We start from the raw sequence: 20,922 nt of genomic DNA on the forward strand, positions 1-20,922 counted from the left end.
GTCATAGGAGGTTGCTCCAGGAGAAAACAAAAAGCCTCAAGATGGCTAAATTCGTCCCCAGACAGCGCAAGCACAAGGTGCTCGCCCGCGAGCGCGCCAAGGAAAGCGCGCGCCACGAGGTCGAGGACACCAACCAGGAGATCCTCCCGGCCGCCGCCGAGAAGAAGAAGGAGCTCGAGGAGAAAAAGGCCCGGCTCAAGGAGCAGCTGAAGCAGGATGGCGCCAAGATGAGCGGCAAGAAGGCCAAGCGCCTGGAGAAGTACATTGACAACAAGCTGCGCAAGGACGAGAACCGCGAGCTGCTGGCGAAGCTGGCGGAGCGCAAGATTGACACGAGCCTGTTTGCGAGCAGCAAGGCGCTGGGGCAGGGACGCGAGACGAAGAAGCAGGCGCTGTCGCGGGCGCTGAGGGAGCATCGGGCTGGGGTTGATCCTACGGCTTCGGTGGAGAAGCTCTTGTTTCAGCAGCGGCCGGAGGTGGATGAGGAGGAGGCAGAGGACGAAGATGATGCGCACATGTCGGACGATGCCTCTACGGCTGCCCCTGTGGCGGAGGCTGTTGCGGAGGCACCAAAGGCCGTTGACGAGCCCGCCAAGGAGACGAAGACGACGACACTTGCCGCTGGATCTGGTCTCAAACGGCCACTTGAGCTCGACGACGAAGGCCGACCCGTGATTCAGAAGCGACGGAAAAGAGGAGGACTAAAGACCAAGGTTTCACTCGTCGCAACTCAACAGCCAGCTTTGGAAGAATCGGAAGATGATGACGAATGGGACGGCTTCAGCGGGGATGATGCGAAGAAGGAGGAGGAGGAGGAGGAGGAGGAAGAATCCGAGGAAGAATCCGACGACGACTCAAGCGAAGGCTCCGATAACGACGACTCCGAATCCGAAGAAGAAACAAGCGATGAAGACGAGGAAGAGGAAGAGGTAGACGAAGAACAAAAGGCCCAAAGATCGTCTTCATTCAAGGCATGGGCCCAACAGCAGCGAAACGAAGCGCTTGGATATCAGCCCGTAGACCCAACCGCCGCTGTTCTAGAGATACCAAAGCCCGAGAACTTTGTCCCGAGAGCGCCCGAGCAGGATCCGTTGCCAATGGAATTACAGGTCACCGAGAAAACATCACGAAAAGTCTACAGCGTGCCTGTTGTGCGAAGCCCCGAGATTCAAGAGGCTCGAATGAAGCTGCCCGTTGTGGCTGAGGAGCAGAGGCTGATGGAAGCAATCCACAACCACGACATCGTCGTCATATGCGGTTCGACTGGTTCGGGTAAAACGACACAGGTGCCCCAGTTCCTGTATGAGGCAGGCTACGGATCTCCCGATTCTCCAACGCCGGGCATGATTGGCGTCACGCAGCCCCGTAGGGTTGCTGCCGTCAGTATGTCCAAGCGAGTGGCAGACGAGCTGGGTGATCATTCAAAGGCTGTGGCCTACCAGATCCGTTTCGAGGGCAACGTCGATGAGAAGACGGCCATCAAGTTCATGACTGATGGTGTATTGCTGCGAGAGGTTGCACAGGACATTACGCTGCGAAAGTACTCGGCTATCGTCATAGACGAGGCCCACGAGAGAAGCGTCAATACCGACATCCTGATTGGTATGCTCAGCCGAGTCATCAAACTGAGAGCTGAGCTGTCACAGGAGGACCCGGCAATCAAGCCCCTGAAACTCATCATCATGTCTGCTACTCTAAGGATAGAAGACATGACGATGAACCCTACCCTGTTCTCAACACCGCCCCCCGTCGTCGAGGTAGAAGGACGGCAGCACCCTGTCACCATACACTTCGCTCGGCGGACTCACCACGACTACGTGGAGGAGGCGTTCCGCAAGATCTGCCGCGGCCACAAGAAACTGCCCCCTGGAGGCTTCTTGGTGTTCTTGACGGGACGCAACGAGATTCTGCAACTGAGCAAGAAGCTCAAGGCCGCTTTCGGAGGCGCAAGAACAGCCGACGGCCCCAAGGTGCAGATCTCGGCGACGGAAGCGCCGGTGGAAGTCGAGGATCTCGATTTCGGTGACGTCGACGAACATGACTTTGACGACGTGGACGGCATTGAGTCTGACGACGAAGAAGAAGAAGAGGGAGACGACGAGTTCAAGATTGAAGAGGAAGACGAGGTCGTTCCCCTCAAGATGCAGGTCCTGCCCCTCTACTCTCTGCTCCCCGTCAAAGAGCAGCTGAGGGTCTTTGAGGAACCTCCTGAGGGAACTCGGCAAATCATCTTGGCGACCAACGTCGCCGAGACGAGTTTAACCATACCCGGCACTCGCTTCGTCTTCGACTGCGGACGCTCCAAGGAGAGGAACTATGACCGCCTCAGCGGCGTCCAGAGCTACGAGATTGGGTGGATCAGCAAAGCCAGCGCAAGCCAGCGATCGGGTCGTGCTGGACGTACGGGGCCGGGCCACTGCTACAGACTGTACTCGTCGGCCGTCTACGAGAGAGACTTCCCCGAGTTCTCGGACCCCGAACTGCTGCGGATGCCCATCGAGGGTATCGTGCTGCAGCTCAAGGCCATGAACCTGCAGAACGTGGTCAACTTCCCCTTTCCCACCCCCCCCGATCGCCAGATGCTCGCCAAGGCCGAGAAGCTGCTCACATACCTCTCCGCCATATCACCCAGCGGACAAGTCACCAAGGTCGGAACGACAATGTCCCTGTTCCCCCTGTCGCCGCGCTTTTCCAGAATCCTCCTCGTGGGACATCTCCACAACTGTCTCCCGTACACAATCGCCCTCGTGGCAGGCCTATCCGCCGCAGAAGTCTATCTCCCCGAGAACACGGCGATTCCCGCCCTTGCCGAGAAAGACGACACCGAGATCCGCACGGCGGCGGACGTCATCGCGGAAGACCGCCAGGCCAACGTCCGCCGCCTGTTCAACCAGGTGCACAAGAACTTCTGCTTCCTGGACGACAAGTCCGACGCCATCAAGCTCCTGCAAGTCGTCGGCGAGTTCGCCCACGAGCCGACGGAAGACTGGTGCGAGAGGCACTTTGTCCGCTTCAAGGTCCTCAAGGAGATCCAGCAGCTGCGCAGGCAAATCACCGACCTGCTGCGCAACAACATCCCCTCGTTCGCCGCGCTGCAGTACCAGGAGAGGCTCGACCCGCCGTCGCCCAAGCAGGTCTCCGCGCTCAAGCAGATGACGGCCGCGGGCTTCCTCGACCAGGTCGCCATCCGGGCGGACCTCGCGCCCAACCCGCCCGAGCAGTTCCGGAAGCCTCGCCGGGCGATCGACGTGCCGTACGTCCCGCTCGTGCCCCTGCACAAGCCCGGCAGCAGCGGCGGCGAGAACCCCTGCGTGTACATCCACCCGGCGTCCTGCCTGGCGCACGTCAGCCCGCAGGAGTGCCCCGAGTACATCGTGTACGCGTTCCTCCAGCGGGCGACGCCCTCGGGCGCGCTCGACTCGGGCAAGACGCCCAAGACGAGGATGCACGCCCTCACGGACGTGACGGGCGGGCAGCTCGCCGGCCTGGCAAAGGGCACGCCGCTGATCAGCTACGGCAAGCCGATCAAGGAGGTCAAGGCGCAGAGCGTGTCCGCGGACGGGGCGACGACGAGGGAGTGCTGGGTGGTGCCGTATCTGCGGGCGGAGAACACGGCGGGCCAGGGGTGGCCTTTGCCGGCGCAGAAGGTGAAGCAGAGGAAGGTGCCCGGTAAGGGATGGGTTGTTGAGTAAACTTGGGGGATGGTGATGATGTAGGAGTAACAGCTCATACGGCGTTATTGGATGGTAAAAATGAGTGAAACTTGTGCTGCCTTATTTAGACATGTATATATCAACAAGCGTTCTATGATATGACGGCTAGCAATTCCTCAAACGTGCACTACCTAGGTAATTCAATATGGAACTGTATCATTCAGTTGCTTGTTTGGCCCATGCTATATCCTGCATGTATAGGGATCTATATGCCCGTGAAATGACCCGGCATCACCTTTAAACAGGGTATCGAAGATTATAGTAACCCAAACGCCGTTTTTTTTGTCCTGTCCCCTTTTATACCAAAACGCCATCAACCTCCCCCCGCCACTACATTCGCACACAAACAAACAAACAAAAACATTCAGGAAGGCGCAGGAGTCGCCGCCGGAGTCACGCTAGGACTCATCTTGCTCTTCCTCCGCTTCAGCTTGGGCGACGTCGCCGACTTGGGCGTCTTCTCCGCCTTGCCGCCGTCCTTCTTATCGTCCAGCTTGGTGTTGATCATGGGCGGGCCGCCCATGGCGCTGATGCCCGTCGCCGCGCCCGCGCCCTGAGGGGGCAGCACCGGCTTGCGGCCCGTCGAGGAGAGGTGGAACTCGCCGGGCTTGCCCGTGATGGGGATCTCGTCGATGTATTCTCCGCCGTGGCGCAGGTGCATCATGAAGGCTTCTTCGGCGACTCTGTCGAGGGATGGGGCGTCGTGCTTTGCTGTTGTTGTTGTTGTTGTTGTTGCTGTGGAGGCGGCGGCGGGCTTGTTGTGGTTGTTGTTGTTGGGGTCGTCGACGGCGGGGGTCTGTTCTTTGGATCCTTGCGGTTTGTTGGCGTGCTGGGAGGGCGTCTGGGTTGAGGGGAGGTGGTAGACGTGGCCGGTGGAGGGACGCCACTTGCGGGCTGCCTCGGCGGCTGGCAATGCCCTTGCGATGGCTGTAGATATTGTCATCTAGAAGGAACGAGGTCAGCTCCGAGGTTCACGAAACGAGCTTCTCCTCCTGGGGGGGTAGTATGTCGAGGGGGAAATGTCTTGTAGACGCACTATTCTCGAGGCCAAGATGTCTGCCAAGGTGGGCGCCATGTAGATATTCTCGCCCACGACAAAAAACGAGGCATGCACCGTGATCTCGTCGTCGTCCTGGTACCGCTTCCGCCGCGTCTGCTTGCGAATGACCCAGACGCCGGTGCCCATGCCGGGCCCCGTCTCGGCGGGCTCCTCGCCGACGATGAACTCGAGCCCGGACATGGTCTTGAGGCGCGTCTCAAAGGCCTCGCGCGTCTGGATGTAGTGGTACATGGCCATGTTGTTCATGGCCTGGGCCATGATGACGGCGTTGTTGGAGGTGCGCTCGAAGAAGGGCGACTCGGCAAAGTAGAAGAGGATCGTATTGGAGTGGAGGCCGCCCATCTGGGCGACGATCTGGGGGGAGCGCCATTGGATCTCGTCGAGGGGGGGATCGTTGGGGTTTGCCATGCTGACGGGCTGTGAGGTATGTTTGTGAGGTTGGTGATTGGGGAGGGTGAGGTGAGCTTGAGGCTGTAGAGATGCGTAGAAGCTTTTAGTGGGTTGGCAAGCTGTAGAGAGGCGCTGTGGCAGAGGCGTGGGGTCTGCATTTAGCGGGCGGGTCGTCATCAATTCGGCTGCGGCATCGATGGAAGCAACCGTCAACTTTCTTCATTCTTCAACCCGCCGCATGCGATCAGACACCTCAACAAATTAACGAGCGCTATCAATCATCTACCACATACTACCTGGGCTACTAAAACACCTCCCATTAAAAGCTCTACGACCCGCGACCATGGATCTCCTCACGACCATCCGCAAAACGGGCTCGCGAGGCGGCGTCAACTTCAGCTGGGACGAGGTCGCCAACTCCAGCCATCGCGAAAACTACCTCGGCCACAGCCTCAAGGCGCCAGTCGGGAGATGGGCGAAAGGTCGAGACCTGAACTGGTACGCCAAATCAGACGCCACGCCCGCCGATTCAACCGAGACAGACGAAGAGCGCAAGGCCCGGGAACACAAGGAAGAGCTGCGCAGGATCAAGGAGGCGGAAGAAGATGCCATGGCCAAGGCATTGGGCCTGCCGCCGCCTGTGCGGAATTCATCTGGGGCTAATGCTGTCGAGGTTGAGCCCAAGCGACAAGTTGGGCCTGCGAGTGGGCCGCCGAGAGATTCTGGTCGGGACGAATCGAGGCCGGAGAGATCGAGACGACATGGTGATGACAGGAGAGAGCGCAGAAGACACAGGGACAGGAGCAGGAGCAGGAGCAGGAGCAGGAGCAGGAGTCCTGATCGGCGACGCGAACGAGACCACAGGCGGCGCAGTCCTGATCGGGCTGACGGACGAGACGACCGCGACCGGGAGCGTCGACATCGCAGAGATCGCGATAGGAGTCGGAGCAGAGACAGGAGGGGCGAGGGGAAAGGCGATAGGCGCGACGAAAGGCGACACAGAGACAGGAGCAGGCAGCGTTATCGATCACGGTCGAGGGAGCACCGACGACGAAGCCCTGGGCCAGGCTCGCGCCGAGAGGACTAGGCCTTGAGGATATATCGCCAAGTACTTTGTCATATGCAACGATACCCAATACATTCTTCATCGGATCATCACCATTGCCAAGTCTCATCTCGTGAGGAACTTTGCGCAATCTTGTTCATAGTGGATATCCGTCCATGGGTTCCCTTCTCATGCATTCTATATAATTGTGAAAAAAGGGGAGAAAAAAAGAGAAAGAGAAGAAAAAAAGCTCGCAGGCTAGTATGTAGAGCGCACCAAATGCCAGCGCATCTACCTATATGTCGTAATATCCTATCCAAAACTTATAAAAGACGCCGTAAACCCCTCGCTGCATGCATTCGTTCGCCATTCACGCTTTCTTCGTGACACCAGGCATCTCAGAGAGAACACCCTTGACCAGGTCGATCGTTGGCCTGTCCTGCGGCTCCAGCTCCAGCATTCCGACAGTCACCGCGTACGCCTTCTTCTGCGCAGCACTGCCTCGCATGCAGAGGGCGCCGAAGGCCGCGCTGAATGAAGGGTACTCGAGGGCAATGGAACATGCGCAGTCTTCCTCTTCACGATTGTAGCTCTCATAGAGTTTCACGTAGCCCGAAAACCCGCTCTTGGCCACTGCAAGGACTTCTGCGAAGCAGCAGCCCAGCTGCCATACATCAGATCGCAGACTGCTTTCCTTCATGGCGTGTTGTTCGGGCGCCAGGTACACGTAAGTGCTTTTGATGAAGTTGGTTGAGCCCCCGGGCTTGTAAATCTTGCTGACGCCAACATCGGTGACCAATGCCGTAGGAAACTCGCTTGCTTCCTGGTGCAAGAGGATATTCTCGGGCTTGATATCCTTGTGTTTGATACCGTGGCCGTGGAGCCAACCGACGGCGTCAGCCAGCTCGTACATAATTCGGTAGATGTGGCAGCTGGACGGGGCCGAGTCTGGCTGGAACCAGGGACAGCGATTCTTTCTCTTGACATCGGAACTGTGCAGAAACCGCAACAATGTGTACGGTGCCCACGGGGACATGACGAGCCGTATGGCCTGGTCGTCGTCCTCGGTGCTGAAGGCCTGGATGAATCGGACTATATTCTGATGGTCGCACACCTCCAAGATGCCAATCTCTCGCAGTATTTTCTTGCGCTGCTTGTTGGAGAAGACGCTGTGGAACGTCTTCATTGCTAGATGCTCGCCGGTATGCTTGTGGACAACCTTTTGCACTGTGCCATAGCTTCCGGAATACGCTTCGCCAGCGGGGTCCAGGACATAGTATGGGGTTTCTGCAATGCTTTCATAGCTGTGGACGTGTCGCGGGCTGACCAGTTTGCTGGCACCGTGGAGCAAGTCTGAAATCTTGGGCCTACGGCAACGGCATTGTCAGCAAGAGGGTTCCCATTCGAGCACTCTACAGTACCTCACACTGTGACCGCTTGCAATTACTAGCACAGCTATTGGGCAATCCACTTACTCCTGCTGTTGAAACCGCTTGCTCGTAGTAGCTGGCGTGAGCAGAGCAGCGGGGGTGTCCGAGGCAAGAGTCGCAATAATCCCTTTTAGGTCTAATCCAAGGCGGATCATGCCGTCCACCCTGCCATGGCTCGGAGGCGTGTTGGTGTAAGTGCCACTGTCGAGAATAAACCTGCGCGCGTATAACTCGTTGAGGGCGCCCTCTTGACCACTTTGTTCCGCTTTGGCGACGAAACTCAGCAGGCTCACTGTCTCAAAGAGCTGTGTCTTGCAGCGCGTCAAGATTTGCCAGAGTTGTTCATCTTCGGCAGGGCCGCGGCCAGGTGCCGTAGCCTGAGTGCTTAGCCGTGCGACGCTGGTACAGAGGTTTTGGACTTGTTCGGAAGCCAGCTCAGTCAGGGGCTTCTCCGGACTGGCGAGTTCCTTCGCCCAGATCGTGAAGCGCTTGCAAATTGGGACAAATTGATCGAGCACCTGGAGAATGGTAGGCTCCCAAGTGTTGGCATCGTCTTGTGTACTAGGTGTTGTCATTGTCGAGGACTGATGGGAATTGATAATACGCAAACAACACGTAATAAGACAGTTTATATAAGTAGAGTTAAAAGTTTGGTAAAGCAGCCGCAACTAATTGTAGGGGTATGTATCTATAAGGTAGTGGGATGTAAGAGTGCATGTTATATACTTTTTGCAGGGAATTCGCCAATCATGATGGCAAGGCCGGGGGTGCTTTGTAGAGAAGGCTTGCAGTACTTGGCGAAATGCCGGGGGTGCTTTGTACCTTAGGCTTGCAGCACTGGCGAAATGCCGGGGGTGCTTTGTACCTTAGGCTTGCAGCACTACTGCAAGCCTAAGGTACTCTACAAAGCACCCCAGTCGCAGGTAGTAGTCGCCTTACTGCTAGAGAGTATTCCGGAGGCAGTAAGCCGGGCTCTTGTAATTCCTGTGCTTGGAGGCGGAAGAAGCAATTGCATCTCATGGGTCTTGATCTTCTTGGTTTCAAGGGCCAGAAATTCTGTCGCGGGCGTGCCATGGATTTGTACGCCATCTCTATCCTACCTGTCTGTCATGTCCACAAGCGGCGACATGTTAGTATGCCATGTATCATTAAGCTGGTGAATTCAAACAGCAATTTTTATTTCGAGCTCATCATCAACAGAGGTGGTATTGATGCACGTCCTCAAGCTCGCCTATGTATTGGATCGATAAACTAGTAACAGAGATCTAGAAACTGCAGTGCCTGCATGTGGGCTCGAATTTGCAGGCTCCACTACATTTGATGTCAATACTTACTAATGCCACGCAGCAGCCCCAGCAATCCCGCCCACTGAGATGCTGCTGGATACCGCCAAGGTCTGGGCTGCTGAGCGTCACCACTCCCTAATTCTGCCGCCTACGTCTCGCCACCTGCGGCACAGCGGTCAACAGACTTGATACCGATAAGAACTAGGCGCAGGTCGCGACGTCGGCTCCTAGCAATCGTCCAGCATCTATCCTCTTTCACAAACGAATGCAGGCGTGCGCTTGGGCTTTTGCTTTGCTTCTGGATCCTTCTTTTGTTTGTTGCCACCGTTTATAGACTTGCTGACTCGCCATTTGGCCTGCATCTCTCCTTTGCCAGGTACTCCATAGCGACCCTGTCCTGCTTCTAGTCTTGCGCCGCGAACGATAGAGAATGCGCCTTTGAACAACAAAGAACCATCCACGACCATGGCGATGGACTACTCAAGCCTGCGGGCGGCCGCTTTGAGAGACGGCGAAGACGAAGAAGCCGTCACCGTCGATACTCGCGCCCTGATAGACAAGGTCCTGGCCCGGTACTCAGGAGAGTGGACGACCCTGCGAGAGCTCATCCAGAACGCCGCCGATGCGCAAGCCACGACTGTGTCCATCAAGTGGGAGACGCACCCGTCGACGACCGTCCCCTTGCCGAGCGCGGCGTCCCGATCCGAGCTGCTGAAGCACACGATAGCCAACCACACGCTGCGGCGGCTGGTGGTCCAGAACAACGGCCAGCCGTTTACAAAGACCGACTGGGGCCGTCTGAAGAGGATCGCCGAGGGAAACCCGGACGAGACCAAGATTGGAGCGTTCGGCGTCGGCTTCTACAGCGTCTTTGCCGACTGCGAGGAGCCCTTTGTCAGCTCCGGAAGCGAGGCCATGGCCTTTTACTGGAAAGGCAACTCTCTCTTTACCAAAAAGTCACATCTGCCCGAGGACAAATCGTCGCCATACACCGCCTTCGTGCTAGACTATAGAAATGCGACGACTCCCATGCCGAATCTGCTGTCCGTCTGCCAGTTCCTCGCTACGAGTTTGACCTTTGTCGCGCTGGAGAAGATTGAGTTTTGGATCGACGATTATTTGATTCTGTCTCTCCACAAGAAGACGTCGCCAAATGTTGACCTGACCCTGCCTCGGGACCTGGATGCCAAGACAAAGGAGAACCTTATGAAGGTGACCAACGTAGGTCGTACAAGCACGCAGATTGATGCGTCCTTTATGAACGTAGTAGGATGGAAGCCGCAAGCAGCGGCCTCCACTGCAAAGGCCTCGGATTCGTACGGTTCAAGCGAGGCTCCGTCTCTGAGGTCCTTCTTTGCTAGGCTCACTACGACGGCGTCCAACACCAGTCTCCTTAAGACGAAGCAGCAGGCTGAAGAGAGCCTGGCCCAGACAAAGATTACAGAAGACGTTACCGGGCTGAACTCGGCCACGATCTTCCTCAGGGCCACCACCGCCAGTATCAAGACCCATGTCTCGACCTCCTTTTCGGCCGAGCTTGAGCGTGCGACCAAGAAGCCCCCGCCAAAGACGACGAAGATATCCATTCTCACAACCTCGTATGACGAGGCTGAGGCTTCCAAGAGCTCTTCTCCGGAAAACGGCGCCTTTGCCAAGGCTACAGACGTCTTTGCCTCCGTCCTCCCAAGTAAGAAGCCCGGTGGCCGCATCTTTATCGGATTTCCTACTATGCAGACGACTGGTGCTGGCATGCACATCTCTGCTCCGTCTGTCATCCCGACTGTCGAGAGAGAGGCCATCGACTTGAACGCTCGCTGGGTAAGAACGTGGAACATTGAGCTTCTTCGGGCAGCCGGTATCATTGCCAGAATAGCATTTGCCAATGAGATGAGCGAGCTCGACCACAGGATTAAGCAATCGTCCGAGGCTGGCAAGAAAATATCTGCCGAATTAATCAACCGATTCATGCCCGAGGCGCTGCACACTCTCAAGACGTTTACCTTTGTCGATTCTACCCCAAGCAGCCAAGTCGGGCATTTCATCGAGGAGGCATTCTGGACCTGTTTCAAGAAGGCTTCCATCGAGGTGTATTCGAGCCGAGGTGTCCTGCAGACGTCGCAAGTTCGCTTGGGGTCGACCGAGCTGAGTGCCTTTGTCGACAGCATCCCAGTCGTGCCTAAGGACATGGCAGATGCGCCGTTTGTGAGGAAGCTGATCGACTTTGGCCTCATCTCACACATTACTGTCACAGATGTCAAGGAGGAGCTGGAAGCCAAGGCGCTTACAAAGACCCAAGCCATCAACTTTATCAAGTGGGCGGGCAAGAAGAGCTTGACTGGCGAGATTGACGCAGGAAGCCGGGCCGCTCTCATGGACGTGGCCGTCGCCACCCTGAGCGACGAAAACGACAAGGGGGAAATCGTGGCCCTTGGCAGCATCAGCAACTATCTCAGTCTTGCAAAGATACCCGCCAACATGCCGGTCCCGCCGACAACCATTCCGTATGCTCTCATTGTGAACATTAGCGGTTCCGAGCTAGAGGCTCTTGGGTGGGAGCCCTTGGAGATTGTACCATGGCTGCGCTTCCTCATCGAAACCGCGTCATCTAGGCCGGAAGAGGAGAGCGTCACAAGGTCACCCAAGTTTGCCGTCTCCGTCCTGACTGTGCTGTCCAAGAATTGGGAGAACATGACCATGATCAACAGGGGCACTGTACTGAGCCTTGTCCAGTCGACACCGATGATACCGACCAAGCTGGGCATGAGAAAGCCTGGGGAATCCTTCTTTGCCTCGGTCAAGCTGTTTGATGATTTGCCAGTCATCCAAGGCTGCGAAAAGGTCAAGGAGAAGTTTCTGGCGGCTCTCGGCGTGCGGAAGACAGTGGACCTCGAGACCATCTTCTCCCGTCTGCTCAATGCCTCTGGCGAGGACGGTCAGAAGAAATGGAGCCACATGGAGCTCATCAAGTACCTTGCCTCTGTTCAGAATGACATTCCCTCGGACGATCTGAAGAAGCTGAGAGAAACAAGATTCTGTCCCGCCGAAGCTGGCCTTAAGGGCATGGAGCCCACAAAGGCCACGACGAAGCTGTACAAGGTCTCGGAACTGTTTGAGCCCAAGGACTCCCTCCGATCTCTTCAGTTGCCCATCATCCAGTGGCCGGGGCCCCCTGGCAGCTTCCGACCGAGCAGCCCTGAAGCCAGGTTCCTGGTAGTCCTGGGCTTGCGGACTTTTCCGTCGGTTCCAGAGTTGGTGGAAATGATGTCGTCGAGCGATCAGGCGTTGAGGTCTTCGGCAATGACTTATTTCATTGCCAACCATCATACCAATCGGTATGCTGCCTTTGATCTCAGCGACTGTCGCAAACCCATTCTGCCGCTTCAGGGCAGCACCAAGCTGGTGACACCAGCCGCATGCTTTATCAACGAAAGAGCAGCCGTACTTGGTTTCGATATCTTGAACCGTGACCTCCACGACCACGCCAACGTATGTACCCTCCTTTGACCATGTTTGTATAAGACTGACGTGAATACTAGAAATTCGGTGTCGCGAGAGACCCGCCGATAGCTGAGTGTGTCAACCGCCTGCTAGCCAGCCCTCCGCAGAACCAGCAATCTGCCGTAACTCTCTTTAGCTACTTTGCCTCTCGCATTAGCGAGCTGGGAGAAAGCAGCCTGGTCAAGCTCCGAAATGCTCCAATCATCCCGGTGAAGCGGCCTTCGGGCAAATCAGACACTAAGCTGTCTTACATTAGTCCGTCGCGAGCATACCTGGGAACCTCGTCGACGTATGGCGACATCTTTGACTTTGTCGACTTTGGACAGGACGGGAATGCGTTCCTGTTCAAGTGCGGCGCAAAGAGCGAACCGACCAAAGTCGAGGTTGCATATATGGCGTGTAACGAGCCAGCAAGGCTTCTCAGCGTGCTGCAAAGCCCCGAGAAGTACCTGGATCTGCTGAAATCCCTCGCCGAGGCCAGTTCAACCCTTCACCGGGACAAGGAGCTTTGGCGCAAGCTGAAGAGCTCACCTTGTCTTCTTGCCTACAAAGAGCTGGTGGCGTCCAAGGGAAATGCCATCAATGATCTGGATGAGGATGAAGCTCCCATTAAGCAATACCAGCTTGCTTCGGCTAGCCAGATTGTGGTGCTGGACGACATCATCAGCTACCGCCTATTCAAAGAGCATTTGATCTGCGCCCCTGAAGAAGATATTCTCGAGACCTTTTACCTGAAACTCGGCGCGTCGAGGCTCAGCAGCATGGTTGAAGAGGACGTCCGCATCGGCCCTCACACAGCGCGACAGCAGATGGCCGAGGCGCTTAAGAAGCATGTTCTTGAACGATCCAAGATCTTCCTCTACGAGTATGCCAACTATCGGCGAGATGCGATCAAGCATGACGCAAAGTGGCTCGAGAAGAATCTGACGGTGGAAGTGGTCCGCTCCGTGGCGCTTCGGCGGACCCTGCAGGGGCACAGACAAACGCATACCGAGAGGCGCTCTGCGGCGGCAACGTACACCAACAGATCATGGGTCCTGTACATAGCTGACGAAGGAAAGCCAGACATGTACCAGGTGGGACAAGCGATATGCCAAATGCTGCTTGATCGGCCTAACCAGCAAGCGTACCTGTTCTTTGAGCCGTTCCTCACCCTGGATCTCTACGGATTGAGGTCGCGTGGATATAATGTCGACCGAATTCTGCGGGCAAAGGCTGCCGAGGCTAGAATTGCAGAGGAGGAAAGGCGCAAGGCACTAGAGGAGGAGCAAAGGCAGATTCGAGAAAGGGAGCAAAATTGGGCCCAGCAAGCTCAGGATGCGTCCAAGACGCAGCAACTCCCACAGGCAGCCGAGGCGGCAAGGGAGGCTCCGAGATCTCCAAACTCTCCCCAGCAATCCATGCCTGGCGGCTGGGACTCGACCGACGACAAGCCGCAAGATAGAGTTGCAAACAACAGAAAGAGCAGGGGTCTGTTTTCGAATCTGACCCGTCGCCTTGGCTTCGATACTCAGGATGATGACAAGGACAACTCTCGAGGCCAACTGGAGCAGTTTATGGGCGGCGGCTCCAACAGCAACGGAACATCGGGCGGCCAGGACGGTCAGGGAGAGTCGCAAAAGGACGACGGGAAAGTGACCAACCCGGCAGTGGTCCAGCAGAATCTGTTGAACGCCGTCAACGCAACGCGGGCTCACGGCTCTGATAGGGTGTACGCAGAGCCTCAGGTCACTCAGGTCAAGGAACAGGCGTCGTACTGCGACAAGACGCCAGCGCAGAACATTACCTTTGTAGCCGAAGCTTCGAACGGCATGAAGGTATATTTGGCCAAAGCGGCGAATGTAGATGCCGCCGCCTTCCTGTCGAAGAATCTGTCTGCGATCAACAAGTTTGCCTCGTTGCTTGTGGAGGTGGGTAATGTCTACTCACTGTCACCCCAGGTGCTTCACATCTTTTACGACGAAGCCGGCGCGACAATAGCGTTCAACACTGGTGGCAGCATCTTTTGCAACTTTCGGTTTTTCCTGCAGCTGCATGCCGCGCAGATGGACGTTCCGAACGGGGCGGGCAGGGCGGAAGCAGGGACGTGGTGGTGGGTGGTGCTGGCCCACGAGTTGGCGCACAACTTGGTGTCGCTGCACAACTCTGACCACAGCTATTACACGTACGATATCTCTTCTCCGAAGTTTCATGAAGTCGGCTAACAGTTCTGTAGTGAATCCTTTATCCAGCAGTACATGGGCAAGATGATGATGAAGACGGTAGAGTGGACTCGGGGGTCTGCGCGACCTGCGTCTCAGACGACGCCTTTGGAACCTCCGCCGGCATATAGAGAGTCGTGAGGGGGTGCAGATGTTTGATTATTGTCATGGTTGCATTGCACGGCGTTTTGCTGAATTGCTTCTTATTGCCTGTCTTTTTGATTCTAATTTGTGCATTGACGATACTAGATGAGAAGCATTGACGATGAGATGGTGGACTTCTTAGAGCCTTTAGCTTAGACGGCAATAGATGTTATAATACGGTCATGCCACAGGAGGCACTCAACAACACGTTATCAAACAGAAGAAAAGAGTTATTCATGAAGTTCAAAGTAAATTATGACAGTCACAGGATGATTAGGAAAGAAAAAGCAGAGCAAGTGTCCAGTCATTCAATCGTATCACAAACAAGGCATCACCATCTCATCCCACCCTGAGTACCAAGGTAAGGTAATAAGAGGTCACATGCACACCCACGTGACACCGCCCAAAGGCCGCCGGCCCGCCCAACCTCATCACCACTTCTTGCCGGATTCCCAAAGATGGAGAGATAGCGAAACAGTGCAATCCCAGAGCTCTCTCTTCGTCTCCCACGCCCACAAGGAAACGGCCCAATTCTTTGCCCACCGCGGCCCCCGAAAACAAAACTACCGAGGGAGACATCTCACCCGATTGTCTCCGCCAACCGAGTGTCTTTCCGAGAGGCTTTTTTTCGAGGAGAGGAAGTTTTTCTGCGGATTATTCAAGATGGTTCATCGTATTGCGTTTTGGAGTTGCTTCGGTTCGTCTACTCTCCCACTCTCCCCCTCCCAATCTCGCAATTCCTCTCGAAACCCATCCCTCAGCACAACTCACCTTCCTCTCCAAAAAGCCCCTCTCCCATCAATTGCTAGTCACAGGTCCATGAACCAAAGCAAGCTAACGTGTGTTTGCGTCCTCGCAAATAAAGGCCTCGCCGTCCGCTTCTGGCAAGTCGGCATCGAGATGCGCCCCTTCTTCAACAAGGGCTCGCTGTGGGCGTACCCCGTGTACGCGGCCGGCGGCGCGAGCTTCGGGTACTGGCTGCAGGGCGTGGACGACCGGCAGCGGGCGGTGCTGGACGAGCGCAAGAGGGCGCTGCTGGAGAAGAGGGCGCGGAAGGCGCAGCGGGATGCGGAGAGGCAGGGGGCTTGAACGCCCGAATCGGCTTGAAGCTGGACGCTTGACGCTTGGACGATGCTACAAAGTTGACCTTGGGACGATAACTACCTACGAAACGAAAATGGGAGGATGGGTGGAAGGGTGGAAGGGGGAGCTTGTATATATAGAGAGGTTGGGAGGATTGGGCTTTGCCATGGCCTGGCATATGGCCCGTCAAATCGACAAGCCAACCGAGACTCAAATGACACTGATCAAACCTACAGTCTACATCGCGGTGACTCACTGATTGAGACATTAGGCCATTGATCGTTTTACTCTTCTCCTTACAATTCAAAGCTACAGATTCACTACAGCTCCTCCAGCTTCCGCAGAATCGCAGGCACCGACTTGGCCGAGCAGATGCCCAGCTCCGTCACCACGGCCGAAATGGACTTGTCCCTCGTTGTGTCAAACAGCAGCCGGAACTCCTCGTCCGTGTTGCGCTCCGGATCAATCTCGTTGTAGGTGAGCGAGTCGATGGACACCCGCTCGGTGAAGTTGATGGTCTCGCACAGCGCCGTGACGCGCATGCCGAGGTCGAAGGCGGCGGTGGCGACGTCGCAGGTGCCGGCGCGCGCGTACATGGCGCCGTTGCTGAACATGGCCTCGGCGGCGACGAGCACCGTCGTCGCCTCCTGCAGGTTGGTGCGCAGGGCGCCGAGGTCGGGCGCGTAGGCGACGGGGACGCCGGCGGCGGCGAGCGTCTTGGCGTGGGCGAGGCCGACGCGCTCAAAGGGGTCGTCGACGAGGATGACCTTGAAGCGCTTGCCGTCGGCGCGGGCCCGCAGCAGGGCGCGCTCGACGAGGTGGTGGTGGGCGTATGTGAGGATGACGTCGTCGTCGGCGACCATGTCGGCGGCGGTGCTGACGATGACGACGTCGGCGAGGGTGATGCGCTCGTGGATGAAGCTGTCGATGGCCTCGCACAGCAGCTTCTTGGCGTCCGAGTCGGCCATGTCAATGTCAATCTTGCTGATCTGCAGCTTGAGCCAGCGGATGGCGTTGCCCATGGAGAAGCACATGGGGCGGCATGCTGTGAGGTAGACGATTTGCGGGTTGAGGACGTGGGAGGTGAAGTGTCGGGAGAGCGTGGTGCCGTGGGGGGTTGTATATGAGTCGATGACCTGTTGCTTGGATATTAGAACGTGTCCTCTCATCCAGCAAGTAAAGATATCGTTCTTCATCATACCTTTTTGAATGCTAGCAGCGTCGCCTCCAGCCGGGTGGTGCTATCACTGATGGCCATGGTGCTCATCTGCTGGCCCAGCAGCAGCACCGCCGGGTGGACGTCCTTGTCCGCATGGGTCAGGTGCACGCCCTTGGCCATGGCCAGATGGCTGAAGCACTCGGGCACCGAAGGCTTCGCCTCCTTGGGCGCGGGCATCGGCGCGGCCGACCGCGGAGCCGCCGCCTTTCCATGCTGGTTCCCTCCTGCCTGCGCGCCGTCCTGCTTCGAGGCCTTGGGCTTGCCGCCCTTTGCGCCGCCGCCGTCGCCTTGTCCCGGCGCGCTGGCCGGCGGCTGCGGCTGTGAGACTTTGGCCGCCGCCCTCCTCGCCGCCTTCTCCTCCTTGGCCTTCTTCTTCAGCTCGGCGTTGGAGAGCTTCTTCTCGCCGGCGGCCGCGCCCTCAGCCGCCGGTGCTGCTGTGGCGGCCTTGGTCTGCTGGTCTTTGGAGCCTCCCTTCTTCTGGTCCTGGGCTTGGTCCTTTTTTTCTGCGGCAGCCTCGCTCTTGGGCGCAGGCTGGCCTGCTTCCGCTGCCATCGGATGCTTTGTTGTGTGTGCGACGTTCGGGGATGAGGTAGAGGCGAGAGGAAGAGCAGAGGGCGAGGATGGATCGTGAGAACGACGGGCGACGCTATCGGCGAGGCAAGCTTTGTCGCAACAATTGACGCCGAGACGAGCAGCTGAGCAGTGAGAAGAACTTTGTCGTGAGGTTCAGCCTCGGAGATTCCAGCTGGAGGAGGAAACAAACAGCGTCTGAAGAATGCAAACAGTGCGTCAGTCCGTCGAATGGCTTGTGAGAGGTTCAAGGTGGGGGTCTGCAGTCGTTTTGAGTCACTGCAAAATACTCGAGTGGAAAACGGAGATGCCCCGCGCTAAAGTTTTGGGGGAGAGGCTGAAGGCAGCGACTTTTGTCTGCTTGAGGGCGATGGATTCTACGGCGAAGATTGCAGACGGACGGGCGGACAGCAGGGGAAATCACAAAATAGCTTAGGATATTACAGAGATTCACTACAGAGACTCCAGAGTGGTGGTTGAATCTTGCTATTGTGACTTGACATTCGGGAGAGAAGCTCGCAATGGGGTGCTACAGCTTCACCAGGTCAAAACAAGACGCGACTCGACCTCATGTTTAGACCGTAATTAATGCCTGCTTCACATGCTGCTGCAAGGCTACACAGCTACAGCTTCAGGCAGACACCGTCGACACGCCCTTAGGAATCACGACTGCGCCGACCAGTCCCTCCATCGCCATGACGCCTTCTTTCCCACGTCTCCACGATCCTCCATCCGGCCATCCTTCTTCACGCCAGCCCACCAGGGACCAACCGCAATGAAAGAAAAGAACAAATCTCCTCGAGAGCAAGAGCTTGTAAAGGGTTCCAAATATTCCCTGGCCGGGCGAACCCAGCCAGAAGTGGTCAGTGTATAGTTTTCAACTAGCAAAATTCCTCTCTCAGCTTATCGCTTCACGGAGAAGGAAAACGCCCGTGCACTTGGATGAGGAAAAGGAAAAGGGAAAAAGAAAAGGTTGAAAGAAGGGCGGGAGGGCAGACGAGGTTTTATAGGCGCGGTGTGGGGCCATGGTGAGTCAGCGGTTAGGTCAGCACGGACGACGAGTAGCAATACCTTACCTATTGGCTGCAGTGAATTTGAGCTCAAGGCCGATGTAGGCAGTTGCTCATGTGGCTCAGCCAAGCAGGCAGAAGCAGGCAGAAGCAGTGCAAGGAGATGATATGAGATGCAATTGAGGGTGCATCATGATGAAGTGATGGAGAAAAAGAGGTGAAGTGAAGTTTTGTAACTGAAGTAGCCGCTTGATGTTGTCTGAACTCTATTACTGCCGTGCAACTCTTCTATATATGAGATTGGTGGTGTGTACTTTGCAGTAGCTGGGATGCTTCACAAATTGACCAAATTAACAAACAACGATCATGTAGTTTACAATTCAGTAGGATTCTGACGACAGGATACCCGCTTGAATATAGGCACTCATGAACGTACTTAACTTCCTGTTGAAATGCTCTTAGAAGTAGATTTGATAGAGAATCAATAAAATATCATGGTACCTCGGGACTTGACTCATAGCAGCTCCCCTACACCTGAGCGTATTTTATAGCTCCCACCAGCTCACAAAGCTCAAACCTCCCCCCCCAACAACCATCACGCCCACGATGCTCAAGTTCAAGCGCGCCTATTCCACCGGCCTGGCCAGCGCCATCCCGCCGGCCAAGCTCAAGTACGTGCCCACGTCGGGCACCTACCCCAAGGGCTTCCTGGCCTCGGGCGTCCTGGTCGGCGTCAAGCCCGGCAACACCACCAAGCCGGACCTGGCCCTCGTCACCTCCGACCGCCCGGCCTCGGCCGCCGCCGTCTTCACCAAGAACAAGTTCCAGGCGGCGCCCGTCACCTTCAGCCGCGGCATCCTCAAGAGCAGGGCCAACGCCGGCCTGCGCAGCGTCATTGTCAACTCGGGCAATGCCAATGCCGTGACCGGTGTCGGAGGCCTGGAGGATGCGGCGAGCATGGCGCGGACGACGGATCAGAGGGTTGGCAGCCAAGACTCGACGCTGGTGATGAGCACGGGAGTCATTGGACAGAGGTTAGTGGAAACACATACACGAGTCAATTGCCTTGTCTAACTTCTCTCCCAGGCTTCCCATCCAAAAGATCGTGGACCACATCCCCGTGGCCTACCACCAGGCCGGAGACTCCCACCGGCACTGGCTGGACTGCGCCAAGGCCATCTGCACCACCGACACATTCCCCAAGCTCCTGTCGAGGACCTTTTCGCTGCCCTCGTCCCCCGGCGTCGAGTACCGCATCGCGGGCATGACAAAGGGCGCCGGCATGATGGCCCCGAACCTGGCCACCATGCTCACCATCCTGGCCACCGACGCCCCCATCGCCCCGGCCTTGATGAACCCGCTGCTCAAGTACTCCGTCGACCGCTCCTTCAACGCGCTGACCATTGACGGCGACACGTCGACCAACGACACCGTTGCCCTGCTTGCCAACGGGGCTGCCGGCGGAACGGAGATTTCGTCTGAGCAGAGCGCCGATTACGAGGCCTTCCGCGACCTCCTGACGGACTTTTCTGCCGAGCTGGCCAAGTACCTCGTGCGTGACGGCGAGGGCGCCACAAAGTTCGTCACCATCCGCGTCGTCGATGGAGCCTCCGAGGCGGCATCGCGCGAGATTGCCCGTGCCATTGCGCGCTCGCCGCTGGTCAAGACGGCTCTGTACGGCAAGGATGCCAACTGGGGGCGTATTCTGTGCGCCGCTGGATATGCCCTGATTTCTCCTCCCGGGCAGCCCGTCAACGACGTCCCTGAGATTATCCCCGAGCGGACGAGCGTGTCGTTTGTTCCTACTGATGGCTCGGCCGAGCTGAAGCTGTTGGTGAACGGGGAGCCGGAGAACGTCGATGAGCAGAGGGCGAGTGAGATTCTCGAGATGGAGGACTTGGAGATCTTGGTGAGGCTGGGGACGGGTGATAAGAGCATCGTTCACTGGACGTGTGACTTCAGCCATGACTACGTGACGATCAACGGAGACTACAGGACGTGAAGGGGGCCGTATGACGAAGTGTGTATATAGGGGCGAATAAAACGGTGTTTGGTTGTACGCATATAGTAGGTTGGGTATCCAAATAATTTCTATTCGTATTGCAATATCGAGATTGCTTCTCTGTAAGAGCTCGTCTTGTATAGCCCGAGATATCCAACCGCATCCCATCAGGGGCGCCAATATCCCACAAATACTCCAAACTCCATCCACTGTGAGATCTTTTTTCGTTCTATAGCCCATTCACTTTCTTTTATCTTTTCTCTTTCCTCAT

General features: G+C 56.6%; 8 protein-coding genes across 8 annotated transcripts; 5 read left to right on the forward strand and 3 right to left on the reverse strand.

The window, feature by feature from the left end:
* Nucleotides 1–41: 41 nt before the first annotated feature.
* On the forward strand, nucleotides 42–3,760 carry BBK36DRAFT_1207444 (P-loop containing nucleoside triphosphate hydrolase protein; the record flags this gene model as incomplete). The annotated part of the gene is made up of 2 exons (XM_024897405.1): nucleotides 42–3,669; nucleotides 3,726–3,760. The coding sequence occupies 2 exons, from the start codon at nucleotides 42–44 to the stop codon at nucleotides 3,758–3,760; spliced, it is 3,663 nt and encodes a 1,220-aa protein (XP_024752644.1).
* Nucleotides 3,761–4,077: 317 nt separating this feature from the next.
* Nucleotides 4,078–5,181, reverse strand: BBK36DRAFT_1109591 (MED6-domain-containing protein; the record flags this gene model as incomplete). The annotated part of the gene is made up of 2 exons (XM_024889495.1): nucleotides 4,078–4,656; nucleotides 4,750–5,181. 2 exons carry the CDS (start codon nucleotides 5,179–5,181, stop codon nucleotides 4,078–4,080), a joined length of 1,011 nt encoding a protein of 336 aa, XP_024752645.1.
* A 325-nt stretch (nucleotides 5,182–5,506) lies between these two features.
* On the forward strand, nucleotides 5,507–6,003 carry BBK36DRAFT_149726 (hypothetical protein; the record flags this gene model as incomplete). The annotated part of the gene is made up of 2 exons (XM_024897571.1): nucleotides 5,507–5,803; nucleotides 5,938–6,003. 2 exons carry the CDS (start codon nucleotides 5,507–5,509, stop codon nucleotides 6,001–6,003), a joined length of 363 nt encoding a protein of 120 aa, XP_024752646.1.
* A 575-nt stretch (nucleotides 6,004–6,578) lies between these two features.
* Nucleotides 6,579–8,213, reverse strand: BBK36DRAFT_1137767 (kinase-like protein; the record flags this gene model as incomplete). Its single annotated transcript, XM_024893193.1, has 2 exons — nucleotides 6,579–7,575; nucleotides 7,684–8,213. The coding sequence occupies 2 exons, from the start codon at nucleotides 8,211–8,213 to the stop codon at nucleotides 6,579–6,581; spliced, it is 1,527 nt and encodes a 508-aa protein (XP_024752647.1).
* A 1,176-nt stretch (nucleotides 8,214–9,389) lies between these two features.
* On the forward strand, nucleotides 9,390–14,764 carry BBK36DRAFT_1186788 (hypothetical protein; the record flags this gene model as incomplete). Its single annotated transcript, XM_024896507.1, has 3 exons — nucleotides 9,390–12,410; nucleotides 12,461–14,586; nucleotides 14,638–14,764. The coding sequence occupies 3 exons, from the start codon at nucleotides 9,390–9,392 to the stop codon at nucleotides 14,762–14,764; spliced, it is 5,274 nt and encodes a 1,757-aa protein (XP_024752648.1).
* Nucleotides 14,765–15,430: 666 nt separating this feature from the next.
* Nucleotides 15,431–15,856, forward strand: BBK36DRAFT_1165609 (hypothetical protein; the record flags this gene model as incomplete). The annotated part of the gene is made up of 2 exons (XM_024894801.1): nucleotides 15,431–15,464; nucleotides 15,633–15,856. The coding sequence occupies 2 exons, from the start codon at nucleotides 15,431–15,433 to the stop codon at nucleotides 15,854–15,856; spliced, it is 258 nt and encodes an 85-aa protein (XP_024752649.1).
* A 314-nt stretch (nucleotides 15,857–16,170) lies between these two features.
* On the reverse strand, nucleotides 16,171–17,117 carry BBK36DRAFT_1110391 (nagb/rpia/CoA transferase-like protein; the record flags this gene model as incomplete). The annotated part of the gene is made up of 2 exons (XM_024889583.1): nucleotides 16,171–16,986; nucleotides 17,052–17,117. The coding sequence occupies 2 exons, from the start codon at nucleotides 17,115–17,117 to the stop codon at nucleotides 16,171–16,173; spliced, it is 882 nt and encodes a 293-aa protein (XP_024752650.1).
* A 2,138-nt stretch (nucleotides 17,118–19,255) lies between these two features.
* Nucleotides 19,256–20,651, forward strand: BBK36DRAFT_1132872 (ornithine acetyltransferase; the record flags this gene model as incomplete). Its single annotated transcript, XM_024892045.1, has 2 exons — nucleotides 19,256–19,683; nucleotides 19,736–20,651. 2 exons carry the CDS (start codon nucleotides 19,256–19,258, stop codon nucleotides 20,649–20,651), a joined length of 1,344 nt encoding a protein of 447 aa, XP_024752651.1.
* Nucleotides 20,652–20,922: the final 271 nt, after the last annotated feature.

Source organism: Trichoderma citrinoviride (assembly GCF_003025115.1).
Source record: "Trichoderma citrinoviride strain TUCIM 6016 unplaced genomic scaffold BBK36scaffold_2, whole genome shotgun sequence".
In the NCBI taxonomy this organism is placed as follows: domain Eukaryota; kingdom Fungi; phylum Ascomycota; class Sordariomycetes; order Hypocreales; family Hypocreaceae; genus Trichoderma; species Trichoderma citrinoviride.